Source organism: Triturus cristatus, chromosome 1_1 (assembly GCF_964204655.1).
Source record: "Triturus cristatus chromosome 1_1, aTriCri1.1, whole genome shotgun sequence".
Lineage (NCBI taxonomy): Eukaryota > Metazoa > Chordata > Amphibia > Caudata > Salamandridae > Triturus > Triturus cristatus.
This window is the reverse complement of record NC_140579.1, coordinates 556,669,875-556,689,647: the sequence shown is the minus strand read 5'-3', so window position 1 is coordinate 556,689,647 and position 19,773 is coordinate 556,669,875. Positions and strand designations below refer to the sequence as shown.

The window sequence follows — 19,773 nt, the reverse complement described above, 5'->3', positions numbered from 1 at the left end:
CTAGCTTATCTTTATACACTGCACTGTAAGCTTCACGAATATGCAATAACGTTAGTTCCTTTTTGCGGATTATAAATAAAGAACACACCCTGGAATACTGCAATTACATGCATCCGGTTACATATGATTACTTCAGACGTTTCTTGAAGAACGATTGTGGATAGACCCTTATTACACATAATCCAAGGCTTTTGGACCATTTCAAAAAGCGGTGAATTGGGTCACATAGCATGGCCGTTAGACGTTTTTCCCATGTAATAGACTGCGGCGTAAGAACATGTTATGCACTCCAGGTTGCAGGCAAAAGAGAGGTCTTGTGATGAGCGCGCTAAGAAGTGCGCAATAGCAGTGCATGAGCAGAGGGTGGTCAGGGTTCCAGTGGCTGTTACTTAAAGAAAACAGTAGATTTCAAATACAAAAGCTCACTCTTCAAAGTCACTCCTCTAGAATTTGCTGCGCCACACACACAAATCCATGAAGGTTCCAAAATTCACTTTTTCACTGACCCAAGTGGTTGTGCTGAAGTTCGATGTTAAAAGGTCTTCAAGGCTGCATAGGTTCTTGCTCCAGGTTAAGCTGGTGGTCACCCGCCACTTGTTACATTAATGAATATTCTGAAGCTTAAAGGTAGGCCCCCAACTCCGTACCAGCCAACCGTCATCCGATCTCTTCCTCAATAGCTGCGTTCCATCCTGGAACAAGAGAACATCTCACATGCACAGAACAGCTGATATGCACAAGTTGACCCATCACAACACTATAACGTCTTTTATTTGCTGGGAGACTGATCAGCTGGGATGTAAACATAAAAATACAAGATTTGATTTCTAGTCTGGGAGTTCCAAATGGTTTTCGTTCACTCTGTGGACATACTAACATTATGTGTGAGAGGATAACATGGAGTGATCCTACCGGGTGGGGCAGCTTGGTTGGAGGACTGAATTGGGAGCTTTTGTGAATATAGTGCACAGTGAGCCTGGGAGTAAATAGAAAGTGGTGTACAGAATTGACAGGGTGGTGATAGATAAGGTTTGCTAGTTACAGGCGACATAGAGAATATATCTGTCATTGGAATTAAGTACAAAAAAAGCAGAAGGCATAAAAATGGAAAGAGTGGTCTACATGAGGCAGGAACAGAAACTCCGAAAATGGAAGGTGAGAGCTCAAAGTCCACCAAACATTTAGAGCCGTCATGAGAGATGTCATGATGAATGACTTGCAAAGTGGCTAAAAGTGATAGGACTAGGGAGATAACAATTGAAATGATTTGAAGAATACTTTGTTAGCACGTTTCATGTGATGGTAAGGCGCCACCCTGAGGAACCGAGCACAGTTCTCCAGGTCTGGCAGACCTTATAGCACGTTTCATGTGATGGTAAGGTGCCACCTGAGGAACAGATCACAGTTCTCCAGGTCTAGCAGAACTTATAGCACGTTTCATGTGATGGTAAGGCGCCACCTGAGGAACAGAGCACAGTTCTCCAGGTCTGGCAGACCTTATCTCTGACATTGCACGTCGAAGTCTCAGGATCTAAGCATGTGGTCTATGGCAGAAAGGTACACTAGTGACTCATCTAAAATCTATGGAGGGAATAGACACAATGCAAGGTATCTACTACCAGTGGTCAGTATCTGAGTCTAGTGGAGGGGTAGAGTTTCATAATTAACTTTAGAAAATATGTTTTTATTCTAAACACAGAATTTAGTTTCAAGGGTCTGGAACAGAAACGGAGGTGCCATGGAACTGAGCAAATTTTAATAAAGAGAGTTGAAAAAGCTCAAGGAAAGCTCGATGTGACTTATTATTATCCAGTCCCATTGGTACCGGCCTGTCTAATGCACTGGCCACATACAATTCCATTCAGTGTATTCAAGTAAAGTTGGAGATATCATGTGCAAACAGCAGATGTGGAATGGAAAGACTAGGTTTGTCTGGTGATTCTTACCTCAATTGTTCCTTGTGCAGGCCACCATACCATGTTGATGCTGCAAGCTTTGCCTTCTAGGTTCAGAATGACCAGTGCCAGCCGACGGTGGAGGAATCCAGGTGGATGAAAATCACTGAGAATGGATGGGAATACCATCATGTGAGCATCGTTTTGTTTCTTTCAGGCAGTGATGATTTTATTCAGCTTTTCAGGGCGAGATTGTAAGAGAGACTGTACTGTGAAACTATGAGACAAGAACAGCTGCCTACCCAGACCAAGAAAAAAGCTCTACGTTTGCAGTCAAAAACTGTGTGTTCGAGGCATATGAGCTGCAGATTATACACTTTTGCATAGATCGCCATCTGGTGTTGGGCCCGGATGTTTGCAGTTTGTTTTTGTTCTTGGACAGTCTTTGGAAGTCACGAGTTCGGTGACTCCTCCTTCGGTCCGTACTGCGCATGGGCTTCGGCTCCATCCTCAGATTGTTTTTTTCCGCCATCGGGCTCGGATGTAATACTTCGTGCTCCGGCTTCGAACCTTTCCAGTTCGACCTTCGACGAAAAATCCTCGTCCATCGAGATTCTTTAGACGGAATCGACTTCTTCATCTCTCTCTTCGGCACTTCCTCGATTCCAGACATCGGCAATCCTCGTCCATCGAGATTCTTTAGACGGAATCGACTTCTTCATCTCTCTCTTCGGCACTTCCTCGATTCCAAACATCGGCGGTGGCCTTCGGGCCTATCTCGACTCCGGTCTCGGCCGATGGAAAGGACTCCTTTCAAGAAGTGCCCGAAATGTGGGTCTAAATTTCCCCACACCGACCTCCATCAGGTGTGCAACCGCTGCCTCTCTCCCGAACACGTGGCCCGAGACTGCCCCGCCTGCAAGTCTTTTCGATCGAAAAAGACTATTCGGGATCGACGAGCTCGACGCACCATGGCGCACTCATCGACCTCGGCTCCACCTGACATCTTCGGAGAAGACACCGGAGCTTCGGGACAGCCGCACACCGAGCAGGAGGAAGATATCGTCGGCGCTTCCGAGGCCGACGACTCCGACGTGGAGTAGATCACACCGGCGCAACGGGTCGTGAGTACTCTACCCCCTCCCCCTCCCGCGCCCATACCGAAAGAGACTCCGGTTACCCCTTCGCCTCCGTGCCTAGGGAAAGCCAAGCATACTGCTTCCATCACCCCACCTTCGGGCCCGGTGAAAAAGCATCACAAGTCTCCTGGCGGCTCGAGCTCGAGCCAGCCTCCTAGCGGCGCCGACAAACATTCTTCGGCGCCGAAGAAAACAAGTTCCGTTCCGAAGCCATCGGTGTCGAAACCTGGCCTCTCGGTGCCGACCAAACAGTGATCCAGTTGAGGAAGACTTCCTACTTGACACATTTGACATAGCAGATAAATCCACCGCTATATTACCCATGCTTAAAGGGGTGACCAAGCATGCCACAGAGGCTTTCAAAGACCCAGTTAGAGCTAGGGTCTTAAACCCCAGAATAGAAAAGAAGTACAAGGCAGCCCCCACGGATCCTGTCTATATTAAAGGACCTGCGCCCCTAGACTCACTAGTGGTCTCCACAGATAGGAAGCGCTCCAACTCTCAGTCATCTGGTGAGGCTCCACCACCTGATAAGGAGTCCAAGCTTTTAGATGCGTCAGGCAAACGCCCTGCCTCGCAAGCTGCCAATATGTGGCGCATCGCCAACACACAGGCGCTGCTGGCAAGGTACGATAGAGCGCACTATGATGAGCTGGAGGCTCTCATGCAGCATCTCCCGGACAAATATAAGAATAAGGCTCATGAGCTAATACAAGAGGGGAAGATTATTACCAACACCTCTATCAAATGTGCACTTGACGCAGCAGACACGGCGTCCAGGGCTATAAACACCAGTGTCCTGCTTCGCCGTCACACCTGGCTCAGAATTTCAGGCTTTAAACCAGAGGTCCAAGCATCTATTTTAAACCACCCTTTTGACCAACAACACTTATTTGGCCCAAAAGTAGACGAAGCCCTGGAAAAAATGAAGAAGGATACAGATACGGCGAAGTCTATGGGAGCCCTGCAATCACAAACCCCTAGACGCTCCTTTTGAGGCTCTGGCAGAGGTTACTCTTCCGATAACGCCTCCACTTCCTACAAGTCCCCTCCTCAAAATACCTTCTCAAAGGGCTACCAAAGAGGTGGATATCGAGGAAACAATAATAAAGGCAGGGGCAAAACCAACACCGCCCGTTCTGCCACACCGCCCACACAATGACTTTCCCCCGTTCCCCCCAGACCATTCCACTCCGGTCGGGGGCAGACTACAGGACTTCCTTCACACCTGGGAAGCCATAACATCAGACAAATGGGTAACCCAAATTATTCGGTCAGGGTACTGTCTCGAACTAACTTCTACCCCCCCCCCCCCCCAAATATTCCACCCAGACACCGTGCGATGTCACAAGAACATACCACACTTCTGAAACAAGAGGTACTCTCCCTCCTGCAAAAACACGCGATAGAGCAGGTACCCGTCGATCAGCAAAATCTAGGGGTCTACTCTCTGTACTTTCTCATACCGAATGTTGGACTTGGCCCTTTTTGCAGGGTCATCCCTAATTTTTTTGCCTTCCTCCTGTATTTTTTCTGACCTGTTGTTGGCTGTTTTATGACTCTGGGCACCTTACCACTGCTGATCAGTGCTAAGGTGCATATGCTCTCCCTTATGTAAAATGTATACATTGATTGGTGTCCATGATTGGTTTATTTGTTTTACTGTCAGCCCCTAGTAAAGTGCACCAGGAGTGCCAGGGCTTGTAAATACAAATGCCGCTAGTGGGCTTGCAGCACTGGTTGTGCCACCCACAGAAGCGGCCTAGTAAAATGTGTCTAAGGTCTGCCATTGCAGAACCTGCGTGCAGTCTGGTACTGTCGCGCTGACTGCGCAAGTGCACCCACTTGCCAGTCCCCAAACCTTCACTTAACTACATATTGGTCACCCCTCTGGTAGGCCCAAGGGCAGGGTGCATTGTAGGTATAAGGTAGGACATTCCCTGATGTGTGTGGCATGTCCTAATAGTGAATTACAGCCATTTTCGTTTTTCACTATTGAAGGCTACCTGCTCTCCATAGGCCAGAATGGGCTGCTGGAATTACTACACGCTGTAATCCCAGTGGACTCAGAGAGCATGGTAGAAAGTCATATTTAGTATGCCTGAACTCAGAATAATAAAATAGTTCTTTTAGTAAAGTTTATTTTAATATCCTGCGTTTGTAAATACTACTTTTAGAAGGTTAGTATTTACTGACCTTGCCATTTCAGTCCGCCTCTGCGCTGTGAGTGTGTGTTCTGCCTAGCAACAGTAAGGAGCAGGGCTGGGGAATTCCAGGAGACAGGTTGGCTGCCAGGTGGTGGGTAGAGAGATTACACCAGGATGAGTGGGAGGAGTACACCCCGACTCTTGAATAGACCTGTGCTCTGCCACCACAAAGCCGGCTCCGCCCCCTGTGGAGCGGCTGATGTCTCTGCCCTGCTGCTGAAAGGAAAGCGCAGAGTCACCACAACAAAGTGCTCCAAAACTGGACTGAGCCAGGCCCCCTGGCGCTAAAGAACAAAATAATTGTGCTATAAAAGTAGGAGCCTGGCTCTTAAGAAATTAGATTCTGTTTACGCAACGACGAACCTCTGCCTGAAGGAGAAGGACCTGGAGAAGCTGAAGGAGGAGTACTGTCTCTCTGCCTGAGAGACTGGCCTGCAGTGGGTGCCTGTCTGCTGGAAGGAGAGGAAAAGACTACAGAAAAAGACTTTGATTCAAACTGCGCTTTTAAACAATCTCCAAGGGCTTGCTTGTGAACTTGCCCCCTGATCTGCGCCCCAGGAACAGTGGGCGCAACCTATCCCCAAGAAGAGGAGAAGTGCCTGGAAGTGATTCCGTGAAGCTGACTCCCAGAGAACCTGTGTGCCTCTACTCCTTTCCCTGCACCGCGACATCTGCCACCTGGGGCTACCACGAGCACCGCCAGGACCTGTCGGGTCCCAGCACCGCAAGTACCAGCCCCTCCGAGCCGTAGCTCGCTCCGCCAGGAAAGGACCCTGAGGGTCCGTGCACCGAGCATTGGTGACCCCGTGCCACCGAGATCCCCGCAAAGACCTGCGACGCACTCGTGATCTACTACGAAGCCGTCGGCGCTGCAACGCGCTAAGAATTGCCCCCGGAGCTGCCTTCCCCTCCTCTGCCCTTGGTCGTGATGCTGGGACCTTCTTCGGGTGCCCCACGAAGCACCGCCGCCCTCTGACTGCGAGGGACGACACCGCGACGTGAGACACCGCGCCGTGGAAACCCGAGGCCGCCGCCGTGACCAACCCCGTGAAAAGAAGGTATTTGTGACCATCACGCTAAAAGTACGGCCCGTAACTGCCTACGTACGGTCCGTACTTCCATCTGAACTCATTGCGCTTTGAAAAGTACTGCCTTGCCTCGTAGTTCGAGCCGTACTGGGGGTACGTCCATCTGAAATAATTGTGCGTAAATACGGCCCGTACTTGCCTTTGTACGGACCGTACTGACCCCTGAAGTACCCTGTTTTGAACCGTAGCAACCTTAGTTCGACTCGTACCAGCCTTGGTCTGAACCGTACTGGCCTCTGGAGCAGCGTAGTTCGAACCGTACCTGCTTTGAGCCGAACTACATTGAAAAGCATTACCGGTGCTCACGCGAGAAGCGTGAGACTCGGCAAGCGTACTCGTGCTCACGCGAGAAGCGTGAGAAACGGCAAGGCCCTTTAAAAACCTTGCCCAAAGCCTAACAACGGCACTACGAAGTGCGCAGAACCCCTAAGAAGCTTATTTTAATCAGAACTTTGCCATTTTTAAGACCTGTGGCTGCCCTTAAACCTTTACAAGTAACTGGAACCCTAATTTACCAAGAGAACTGTGTTTATGCAACCTGCCTGAAAGAAAACCTTTTATATAAAGTTCTCCCACTCCTCCGTCAGGGCAACTTTCTCACTACACTGGATTTGAAAGACGCATACTTTCATATCCCAATACACCCGGCTCACAGAAAGTACCTCCGATTTGTGGTGGACAACCAACATTATCAGTTCAAGGTTCTCCCCTTCGGGGTCACAACCGCACCACGGGTGTTTACCAAATACCTGGCAGTAGTGGCAGCACACCTCCGAAGACAAAACATTCACGTCTTCCCCTACCTGGACGACTGGCTCATAAAAGCCGCGTCCTACCACCAGTGTGTACAAAATACAAACACTACCATACAACTACTCCACCAGCTAGGCTTTACAGTGAATCACAAAGTCCCACTTGATACCCTCTCACGCAAAGCAATACCTCGGTGCCACTATAGACACCTCAAAGGCTATAGCCTATCCCAACTCAGCCAGGATCGCAAGCATGCAAGCCCTGCGCCAAAAGTTCCTTCTTCAGCACTCTCTCCCAGCAAGAGTGTTCATGAAACTAATAGGGATGATGGTGTCTTGCATTTTCATAGTGCCTCATGCAAGACTTCACATGCGTCCACTCCAAGAGTGCCTAGCACGCCAGTGGAACCAGGCCCAGGGACGGCTGACGGATCTGGTGTTGGTGGACGGTTGCACCCATCGCTCTCTGCAGTGGTGGAACACCACAAACCTTTCCAAAGGGCGACCGTTCCTGGACCCGGTTCCTCAGGTGATTCTAACAACGGACGCATCGCTCTCCGGCTGGGGAGCGCACCTATTACACCTCACAGTGCAAGGTGTATGGACGCCACAACAGAGGTTACTCCACATCAATCATCTGAAGTTGTTGGCGATCTTTCTAGCCCTGAAATCGTTTCAGAAACAAATTTCAGCCAAGGCAGTCCTAATTCGCACAGACAATATGACTGCAATGTATTATATTCAAAAACAGGGGGGGACACACTCTCCCCAGCTCTCCCGCTTAGCACAGAGCATATGGAGATGGGCGATTCCACAAAAAATCTTTCTCCTGGCACAACACGTCCCAGGCATACAAAACACCATGGCAGATCTGCTCAGCAGACAAACGCAGCAAATGCACGAATGGGAACTGCATCCACAAGTTCTTCACCCATTCTTCCACAAGTGGGGGCATCCTCAGATAGACCTCTTCGCCACCCACGAAAACAAAAAATGCCCAAGCTTCGCCGCCAGATACCCACACCCATTGTCCAAAGGCAATGCGATATGGATGAACTGGTCAGGCAAATTTGCATACGCCTTTCCACCTCTCCCACTAATTCCATTAGTGGTAAGGAAGCTACAACAGCACTCCCTCAGACTCATTCTGGTAGCTCCAACATGGGCCAGGCAGCCGTGGTACACCACACTACTACAGCTCTCAGTGGTACCACACCAAAAGCTGCACCTGTCCCCATGCCTCCTAACCCAGAACTATGGAGAAATCAGGCACCCGGACCCAGCTCAGCTCAACTTTGCGATCTGGCTCCTGAAATCTTAGAATTTGGATACCTTAACCTTCCCCTTGATTGCATAAACATTATCAGGGAAGCCAGACGCCCTACCACTCGAGCATGCTATTCCACAAAGTGGAAGAGATTTGTTGTTTACTGCCGTAACAATACAATCGACCCCTTAGATGCATCCATACAGCACATCATATGCTATCTGCTCCATCTTCACAGGTGTAACCTGGCATATTCATCCATACGTCTACACCTAGCAGCAATTGCTGCTTACCTGCAAAACAGACAGCATTTATCACTGTTCAGAGTGCCTGCTATTAAAGCCTTTATGGAAGGCCTTAAAAGAGTAATTCCACCCAGGGCACCACCTTCCCCTGTATGGAATCTAAACGTAGTTCTTACAAGGCTAATGGGCCCGCCTTTCGAACCAATGCATAAATGTGAGCTACAGTTCCTCACTTGGAAAACAGCCTTCCTCGTAGCTATCACTTCCCTTAGAAGGGTTAGTGAGATACAAGCGTTCACTATACAAGAACCCTTTTTACAGATACATCACAGCAAGGTGATACTTCGCACAAATCCCAAATTTTTGCCCAAGGTCATTTCCCCCTTCCATCTTAATCAATCGGTGGAATTACCGTTTTTTTTCTCGCAACCTCAATCTGTTGCGGAAAGGGCTCTACACACACTTGATGTTAAAAGGGCTTTACTGTACTACATACAAAGAACGCAACCTTTTAGAAAGACTAAACAGTTGTTTGTCTCCTTCTCTCCACCGCATAAGGGCAACCCCATCTCTAAATCAGGGATAGCTAGGTGGATTGTAAAGTGCATACAAATTTGCTATCAAAAAGCAAAAAGAACATTATCTGTTCCACCTAAAGCCCACTCTACAAGAAAGATAGGGGCTTCTATGGCGTTTCTAGGGAACATACCCTTAGATGACATCTGCAAAGCAGCCACATGTTCAACACCGCACACCTTCACAAAACATTACTGTGTAGACGTGCACTCTAAACAACAAGCTAGTGTGGGCCAGGCTGTACTAAAGACACTATTTCAAACCACTGCAACGGATACCGGTGGTCGCCGCTAAGGTTGGGTACTGCTATATAATCTATGTAAAAGTGTATAATCAGCAGCTCATATGCCTCGAACGGAATATGCTACTTACCAGTATGCATCTGTTCTTGGCATGTAGAGCTGCAGATCTATACACGCCCACCCGCCTCCCCGGCTACCTGTATCCGTTCCAGTCTATCTTATTTAGATACAACACACATGGGTTTCTTACTATTATCACTACGCTCCATCTTTTCCCTGCTGGCGAAAAACAATCTGAGGATGGAGCCGCAGCCCATGCGCAGTACAGACCGAAGGAGGAGTCACCGAACTCGTGACTTCCAAAGACTGTCCAAGAAGAAAAACAAACTGCAAACATCCGGGCCCAACACCAGATGGCGATCTATGCAAAAGTGTATAGATCTGCAGCTCTACATGCCAAGAACAGATGCATACTGGTAAGTAGTATATTCATCTTCTGCCCGCCTCTTCCCACACTTCACCCTACACACAACACACATTATGGCCTCTGAGAATTGAGGACTTTAAGACAGTGGCATAACGAAACTTGAGGGGGCCCCCTGCAAAGTACATGGAGGGCCCCCCCCGCATTCTCCGCGCCAGTCAAGAGCTCTCAGGCCTGCGACCCTCCATACTGCAGGGGCTGCGGGGCTTTTGTTACGCCACTGTTACCAATACAGCTGTTATAAGTAACCTTGGATGGTGGAGATAATAGTTGGGCACACTCTGCCAGCAGGTTATCATAGGTGGCGGTCTATCCACTAAAGGGTCCCTGCCATCAGTACGCCAGGGAAGTTTGCCCTATTTTAGGTGGGTTTCCTGATGCAGACTCCTGTCATGATATACAACATCGGGCCCACTCATCGTTCAGTTTTCCCAAAAGTGCATCCACTGCTCCTTCTCTTTCACACCTCCTCCCCCCCCCCCCTCTTGCTTTCTATCTCTTCCTTTCCATTATTTCTGAGCATCCTATCTTTTCTTCATTCTCATCCGAGCATTTTTCTTTCTATTCTGTCACTTTTATCTCCAACTTTTCCTCCCCCATCCCTTCGAAATCATTCCACTATGCTTTTCCTATCTCATGTGCCGTATTTCTCTACCGTTCTCTGCTCTTTGTTTGCTCACTGTTTTGTATTTCCTTCCTCCATTTTCTCACCCTCTCCATTCCCTACCTCTCTTTTCTCTTTTCCTCTTTTATACCCCACTCTCTCTTCATTATCAGCTTTCCAGCTGACCTTGTCCTTATAGCACCTTGCGATTTCTTTCCTGAATACTTTCTCACTGTGCCTCTTCCAGTGCTTTCTTATCTATAACTATGCTCTTCATCAATCCTGTACAGACCTGGAGCCTGGATCTCTCATCTTGAGATCTTATTTCCCTTTTCTTCCTCATACTCTCCCAGAACCCCTTTTTCAACATTTTTTATCACCTCTCTCTGGGCGTTTCCCTTTGTCTTTCACTGGCTCTCTCTTTTACCTTTTTACTCTCTTTGTGGGTTCCCGGTCTCTTCCACCCATTTACCCATTTGGGATCTTTTTACCCTACATTTATGGAACTCTATCCTTCTTTCTCATTTTCAACATTTTTTATCACCTCTCTCTGGGCTTGTTTCTTTCACCCTTTTTATCTCGCTGGGGTCCATACTATTGCTCCCTGAGGCCCTACGTCATCCATATTCGCCCCATCTCTCGATCTATGTGAAGGGATTTCTTTCATTCTCTCCCAGGTTGTCTAACATTACCTTTCTCTCTTTGCTTATCCTCTCTTTATCTATCCCCTGACACCGGTCCACGCAACACAATCTATCATCTCTGGCTTCTTTAATTTTCTCTGCACAACATAGTTTGATGATGTTCAACAGAAAGAGAACGTATTATTTTTCAGTGATCCTTAACAAAACTAAAAATTCATATGCTCTCTCTCGTGGCTTAGCTGCCTTTCTCCCTCATTCTCAAAGGTGCCTTGTTTGCTTTTGTGGATCTCTTTCACTCTTTATGTGACTCTATGGGTTTCTCAGGCTCCTTTTATACTTTCTCTTTGGGGCTTTCTTTCACCTTTTAATCTTGTATTCTTTCATACGCCAGATTTTCTTTTCCTAAATGCAAATTAATACATTTTCCACAGCTCTAGTCCAGTTTTTTTCCTCACATGCACACACTTGTGCTCTTTAAAGATTACTTTTTTCATCTCTGTTTATGTATCCACATCTCGGGGCGCTTTCAGGTTTCTCAGATTTGTGGTCTTATATTTTGCTGTTACTCTCAAACACTGTAAACTTATTTCACTCTCCTTTGGTCTGCAGAACTTTCTGATAACTCTCTTCACCTCAAGGCACCTCTTATATTAAAGTGCTTATTTGTTCTGTATTTCTACAGTCTCAAAGGCATTACTGTACAAATTTACCAACCTCAAAAAGATGAAACTAAAACTTGGTCTAGTTGAGAGTCAAATTCATAAACAACAGATCACAAAACATGTCTTCTCATCTCACTGTATCTTCTCTCTCACTTTCTCCCACTCTCAAAGTCTTCTTCTTCTCTTCTTAGTTCTCTCACCCTTCGTCTCTCTCTCTCTCTCTCTGCCTCACTTACTCTCATTCTTTCCATTTATCTCCTTCTCATTATCTTACTTTCTGTTTTCCTCCCTCTCTCGTTCTTCACCCCTATGCCCTGCTTCTCCTGTTACCTAAATTTTTCTCTGGCTCCTCACATTTGTTTCCCCTCAAATTGTTAAACTTCTCAAGCACAGGTTTCCCTTCTCTCATTTCTTGCTCTGATGGACACGCTCTAAGGTCTAATTTCATCTTCCACTCTGTCCCTTATATTTCTCTCTGAGAGTTCAGACTTCTTTATGTGTAGACGTCTCACTTTGCACTTGAGAATGAAACTATAAAATAAGTTTAGAATCCCATACCGGAGTAATATTATTAAATAACTCCAAGAGCTGCATCACCTCATGGATAGGTAGCATTCTAATATAACACTGCATATAGGTTTTAACAACATAATGCCATCTGAAAAATACAAATTGCAGCATTTTTGCCCCTATGTTCAAATATGCAGTGGCCGGCGCTTTGTGTTCTTGGGTCCTCTGCAGGGTTTACCATGGAGCTCGGGTCAAGGAACCTTTCTCCAGCACAAGTGCTGTCTCTAAATGGACTGTGTGAATCTAAGCACATTTATAACATTGTGTTAATGAGCTCTGGTATCCCCCAAAAAATGGAAAAAACTTTGCACCCCAGGAGAGACTGTATGTACAGACAACAAACTTTAATTTAATGCCAAGTAAGTGTCTAAGTTTCGAGAACAAGAAACTTCGTTCACCCTGGAAAATCACTTTGTCTTCCTTAGATGTGTTTATTTAAACTTTAATTTTTTTAAGTTCTTATAGCTTTTAGGGAAAATCTGCATATAGCAATTGAGCTTGGGAGTGGTGAGCAGGGCCGACTTTAGGGCAGTGCAAGTGCTGCGCCCGCACTAGGTGCTGACCTGGAGAGGGGAACTGAGCTTGGCAGCTTCTTACGATTTAAAACGCCTGCTGCAGAGTTCCTTGTGCATCTAGCTTCCGGGAAGCAATAAAAATGTCAAGATAACTCTAGTGATTAATGTTCCTGCTAGAGAGAAAGCGATTGGAGTTTTGTCTAGTCAGTGGCAATTTTGACAAACCATAAAGTAGCACAGAGGGTTAATATGCCTGCTGCAAAGAACAGATCTATATTTTATTAGGCTAGGTGAGTGGATTAGTAAAGCCAGCCTATAACAGTGCTTTAAAACAAATGAAATGTATGTGAGAGAGGGGCTATGGAGAGATGAGGGGCACTTTTGCCAGATGGTAGTGAGGGCATCTGAGGAGGTAGTCATTGGAGGAGGGGCGCCAAAAAAGACTAGCACCAGGCACCACCAGAGCTAAAGCCGGCCCTGGTGGTGAGTGACGAACTGAAAGCATTGCATGTGGCGAAAGTGCTTACCCTACCTTCTCGGCTCCTCCTCTAAGTTGTCTTGATTATGAACTACTCTGTCATAGGATGGCTGATGCTGTGCCACTCACTTATAAAGCATCACAACTCCTGACAAGCAGCCAGAGCACCATCGCGATACAGCCTCTCAGAAATAATCTACAAATCAAACCACTGATCATCTCTGATGCCTATCTGCGGCCGGTCTGTTTTTTTCTACCTGCCCCTCCAATTTCTTTCCCTCCAGGGAGTGGAAACAGTGAGGCTGGTGCAGGGCAGATACGAGTAGTCAACCAGTAAAATAAATGCAGTCTATACAGGCAAGATGCCCCCCTCCTCGCTCCTTAACCCCGGTGCCACTGCACTGGCTGCACCACTGATAGCTCTGCCCCTGATTTTGTACATTCCAATGCGTCCCAGCAGAGTCCTGCAACTGGAACTGCAAATCTTCTCCTACCCCAGTCAGCACTTTTTTTTCTTTGAAGTTTTATATAGCCCAAACTTAACCTGAAGGCATCAGTTATCAGAGCACTTTAAATGATCCCCAGTTGCATTTACATGAGGACACATTCATTTTTGTTAGGCACTGGGAGGTTAAGTGATTTACCCAGAATCACAGGATGTTGAGCGTCGTTGCCGAGACGCGAATCCGGTTCCCAAGATTTGAGGTTGACCGCTCTAGCCCTTAGGCCACATCCTCTCCCCGTCCTCTCTTATTTATCTATGGTTAATCATCGATTCTGTGTCAGGATGGCCTACCTTGACTATCTTTGATATGTGGTTGTCAGGCTGGGTTCCAAGCTGTGGTGTATTATGTTTTTCCAGTAACTATTGTATTGTCATCTACGGAAGAATTCAACAGCATTCTCAAATTTACTGATCTTTCGAGCAGGCATTAGTCCGTTTTTACTTGCAAGAGAGTGTCTAAGGCGGTGTGTCCACCCCTTTCGGTATTTTGAATAGCATTTAATGTTCAGCGTTCGCCCATTTCTTTACATCCATGAGCAATACTTCTGTGTAGAGGTTTTCTGAAGATTTCTACACCATGGCCATCCTTCTTTTTGCTAGCATAAAGGCCAATTAAATGAATTTGCTTATGGTTTTTAATTTTTTCACCTTGCATGGGTCAAATGTCACCATATGTCAACATGCAAGCAGGACGAAAATCACGATAATGTAAAGATATTAACTGAGTACACATGCCTTTTGTCCCTTTGATATCAGTTGTTTGGATGATGAATAAATAAAAAACCTAACACATTTCTTTGACAAACGGCAGCGAAGGGTCTCTGTATTCCTTACAACAACTGTCCAGATTGATAAACAAATCAATGTAGAAGAGCAACAAGTGTGAGATGCTGTGAAAGGAGAAGAAAAAGAATGGAGGATGGATGTACAAAGAAAAAAACTGAGGAATGATAACCGAAGTTTGTGAAAGCTTTTGTACCATCTTGTGCTGTCAATCAGCTGCCTCCTCCCTCTGGGGAATGCTCTCTCTGAGAGCCCCCACCCCCACCCGTTTTCCCGGGCCTGGCTCATGGCTCCGACTGAAGAGAAACAATGTAAGATGTTATTTTGTTTCTTTTGAGTCCTAGGTCAGCAGCGAAAAGCTCAGAGCAGACTGCACACTGCAGCTGCTTTAGAGCAAGAGAGTGAGACACACAGCTCTCTACAGATGACCTGAGGGGGCCCCCTTCACCTACTGAAGACTGGGGGGCCCCCCGCCGCGGGGGCTGCGGGGGTGTTTGTTACGCCCCTGCTTTAAGAGGCCAAGTCAAGACGGAGCTGAAATACATCCAGCTTCTTCAAAAGACTAGGAGTCGAGCTATTTTAAGTCCCCCTTCTCCAAATTACTGGGAGTTGGTTGGAGAAGCGGGATTCAAAATACGTCAAATTCCGACATGCTTCCCTTGACAAATGTGTGACTACAGTGGCATGTACACCTCTCCTCCCATGTGGCTATAAAGGATACCCTAGTGGGAATCAAGACGCCAATGCAGCATACTTTAGGTGAATAGTAACCCCACTATGCATGCATTAGTGCATTGCATGGTGTGAGTGATTGAAAACAAATACTGAGGCAATGTGGTTTATGTGTCCTGATGAAGGCCCTGGACCCAAGTAGCCTCTAGTTTATGGGCTGAAGCATGTCAACCTTTTTAGGGTAAAAGGATCATTATTTCCCTACCCCCTTATAAAATATATTGTAACCATGTCCAAACAACAGTGAACAAATGGATACCTTGGTTGTTTGAGGTATTTTTTATAGTTTGTGGGCGAGTGTCTGACAAAGAAAAAATAATTTCTTTTTTCCTTGCCAGCAGGGTGCTTAAATTGAAGGTCGAATCTTTTTCTCATATCAAATACATTTGGTATAGGATACTGTTTTATGTAGTGTGAGTTTGACTATAGAGAGTGTATCCCATTCCTCCTTTATTGAAATGTATCTCTTCCCTTCCGGATGGGGGATCCTGCGATATCCCCATTCGGCCTAATTTTTGACAGTTAAATAAAATATCAACAAGACATATAGTGCAGATTCAGATGTCATCTTATTGGAGGGTGGTGTATTTAAGATTTCAGCATACTCTTTCTCTATTTTGGTAAATTCCGTATATGCATTTTGGAATCATTAACTAGTAGTTAGAACGTGCATCATTTACCTGCTAACATGAGAAGAGCCCCATTTACTAGGCAGTGAAACCTGAAATAAACCTTTACATTTGCGTCTGTCTGGCATCCAGTTGAAGGATCCTTGTTTATAAACCACAACTGGAATGTGGAGCTCAAACACTCATTTCAAAGCCGCTCTCCAGATCTGCATGTCTGCCTCCAACTATCCTATAAAGGTGTCACATTGGTCGACAGAGCCAATAAACTAAGTCAAGTCTCCATCCTTTCCATACAGTTCTGTATCCTAACTCACTTACCCCTGTTCTGAAAACCTCAATTCAGCCTGTTATCAAAAGTAATGGCTAAATGTGGTGGAAATTAAATCACAGTCCCTGTGAACATTGCCGAGGGAAGGGCAGCAAGTGTAAAATACTGGAAATGAACCGGGCTTCCAAAATTCTGTTTACTTTCCATGTCCCTGCCTCAGCTCTCAACACCCATGATAGCCGAAGCCAAGCGTGGCAAGGGCTGCCTCTAGCTGCACCTTACTGGTGCCTATGACCTCATCTGTAAAGCAAGTAGCAGATGCAACAGATCTATTGCTGTTTGCTGCTAGTGCTACCAAGCAGGCCCACTACAACTTACTCATGATTATTGATGTTTTCTTTTAAGCTGGATCTGACCAGAGGCAATAACGTCCTGTACTGGAGGACTACAGGTTTCTCCGTGGGAACGAAGCCTCCGAAGCCTGTACTCTTGAGATATATTGGGTTTACCGGTAAGTGAGCATCTTCAGGTTCCATTCCCTGTTCCTTATTTTTCCATTTTTACTGTCTTCTCTTCCTTTCTACTTCCATCCTTCTACTCTTTATGTTCTTCCAGCCCTTTGTTTCCTGCTCTGTTAGTTCCTGGTTTGCTGTCTTCCTTCTGTAGTTTGCTGCTCTTCGTGCCGAGTTCATCAGGATTAATTTTGTTACATTTACGCACTGTGACCGTCCATCTTTTCATCATGCCCATCTCATGCGCCATCTTTTGGGTGGGTGGAGGCACCTTGCTGAGATCACATCAAGCTAGAAGAATAGAACGTGACACTGTATGCAGCACAGATGTGCATTTTGGCTGCTCCTCTGGCTTTGACACCTCTATGTCGTCGCACAATTACCATGTTTTAGGCCTACGTTCTTAACCTGTGGCTGCTTATGTTTGCATTTTTACAGTTTTACTCCTGTATTTGAAGGTACTCTGCTCTCTTAGAAGAGCTGTGGGTCTCTCAGTAAGGATTACTCCCTGGACTTACATTCATCTGCTGTCTGTTGCTCACTACGCTTAACTCCTAACATCCAAATGCTGAAGAGAGGACGCTTGCTTGGTTGAAAATGCATCGTCATGTTTATATAAAAAAGTTCTAAGAGGGGATCGTAAGAAAATGATATTAAGATGTTTTGTTCCAAGTGATGGTCTTTAAATAGGAACCACGTCTCCTAAGGAGGAAACAGTCTTGGGTGTGAGGACAGCCTGCTTCTGGTCTGACAGAGATTTTTCTTTTTCCTAACTCTACCAGGAGTGGCTTACACCTCAGAGTGCTTCCCTTGCAAGCCTGGGACCTACACCTTCAAGCGAGGCTCTGGGACCTGCAATGAATGCCCTGCTGGCTCCTACTCTTCGAAGGGGGCTACGTCCTGCCAGGAGTGTGATAGAGAAAAATACTCGGGTAAAGTTTTCATGGACTTCTTGATACTCTGAGGCGCAGTTATTTGTGGCATCTCCATCTTTTTCTCTCTCTCTATCCCCTTTTTTCCTTCTTTCTCTCAAGCGTGCGCACAGACCTGCGCGCACACATACATACATACCCCCCCCACACACACACACACTCACATACACACACCAAATAAAGATCCCTGCACTGCCTCGTGCAGATTTCCATAACCGCTGCCTGTGCATATCACCACTTTCTAATACATATCTTGAGTGTTAATGTAGCCCATAGTGTGCGAGCATGGGGAGGTGCGGCTGTACCTGATACATAAAGAATCCAGTCCTTCACCTTTCTGCCCAGCAGGTTAAACATGTTATAGAGTAGTTATATGTAACAAGAGGGACTGAACAGCATTCCCATTAAATGGTGTGCATTCTTTTTGTAAAATAAGCCTGCCCTGACCTCAGAATTTGTAATAACTAGTTGCAGGTGATTAGTGAAGTTCACACGGTGACACAACTGTATCGCCCAATGCCCATCTGTCGCCTCCCTTTTCCCCTCCTTAAAACCTCAACCAAGGGACAAGAGAGCCCTTTGCAGCTTTTATGCTTGCAGTAAGATGGTCACATGCAGCATGAATAAACTGGAGGGTTGGAATAATCCAAACCTACGTGATGCACAACAAGGGACCATAGGTCTCAATCAAAAGTTCACAAACAAGTTATTAAAATTAATTGAACAAGAATATTCTTGTAAGCAATCAATTGACTTGTATTTAACATCAAAGTCAGTCACTTAGTTTAAAACAAAAACGTTGGTATTACATTGTAAAGTTATGAAATCCGTCTTGTAATTTCAAATGCAATGAAAACAAATTCCCAAATTTAAACACGATCCCAATGCATTCAAGGTTAAAAAACCCTTCTTCAGGGAATGGTTGTCATCAAGGAAAGTTGACTGTGTGGAAATCCACCACAAGGAACTACAACGAAAGGGTCATGAATCAATATCCAATATAAACAGAGTACATTTGTAGTATTAGGATTTGCACTCAATGCGTAGAATGGACCTGTATCTATCCCCATAGTGTGCTGGGCTCTACGACATGCGCAATGAAAGTGCAAAGAGTGACCAATCAGCGGACATGTAGATGAAAGTCAGACAAGCATAACGCTTACCCAAACTGTAAATATGGTATTACCCCGCCGCAATGTTCGACTGAAAAATAACGAGAGGAAACACAGGGTGAACAAGTATACTCAATGCGATTATGGAACCAAGCGTCCAGTGTGTCGAGAAACAAGCTTACACGAACGCCAAAATAAGAGCTGGTAAATACACTGTAGCAAGAACACTAAAAGCTAAAAAACGATAAACAAAGTCAGCCCTCTGTCTATCTCAAGGAGCGGCGTATGCAATGATAATAAAAGTTCAATCATTCCTCACCTCTGTGGGAAAGTGTAGACGTCTTTACAGATGCCTCCGACTGAATCCGCAATAGCGTGGATCAGAGTGACGCTTGATAATCATCTCTAACTGTCAGCCGGTGCTTTCAATGTCAATGCGTGCGTGCGTGCGTCTATGGTGCAACCAATCGGAATGGGCGTAAGACGGAAGCGTAACGTGTAGAGAGAGACAGAGGGTTTTTTCTAGAAAAAACTGTAGTGAAACCAAAATAGCAAACAAAAGTGAACAACCAAGTCTGTGAGCAGTATCTGACGTAGTATTGTGGAATTAGCCAGAACTTACAGGCGGTCTATTAATATGCGATGGGGGAAGCATGTATAAACTAAAATAACCGGATCCAAACATCTAATCTGTGGATAGAACCAACCCAACAGAATTATTATAGGTTGGGAGAAAAATGTATGCGCTGGGTAGATGAACGTAAAAACAGAAAAACACGCTGTCTTTTTGCCCGAACAGAATTTCACATTATGAAAATCTAGCAAACAAGTAAATGGTGTGGGTCCAAACACAGGAGGAGTGCAAATCCTGTACAAGTGGAAAATGACATGAGAGTATACACACATACATAAGATGTTATAAAAAACATGCC

The 19,773-nt window shown here is 45.9% G+C and overlaps 1 protein-coding gene and 1 long non-coding RNA gene across 4 annotated transcripts in view; one reads left to right on the top strand and one right to left on the bottom strand.

Annotated features, from left to right (window-relative positions):
- The window catches only part of ELAPOR1 (endosome-lysosome associated apoptosis and autophagy regulator 1), an 850,357-nt gene that overhangs the window by 460,587 nt on the left and 369,997 nt on the right, over positions 1-19,773 (top strand). For all 3 annotated transcript variants that reach the window (XM_085643413.1, XM_085643411.1, XM_085643414.1), the window contains exons 5-7: positions 2,007-2,087; positions 16,691-16,796; positions 17,580-17,729. In XM_085643413.1, coding sequence (XP_085499539.1) covers positions 2,007-2,087; positions 16,691-16,796; positions 17,580-17,729 — 337 coding nt within the window. The remainder of the gene's footprint in view (positions 1-2,006; positions 2,088-16,690; positions 16,797-17,579; positions 17,730-19,773) is intronic.
- LOC146870610 (uncharacterized) overlaps positions 1-19,773 on the bottom strand; it is a 367,507-nt gene that overhangs the window by 190,420 nt on the left and 157,314 nt on the right. The window lies entirely within an intron of this gene.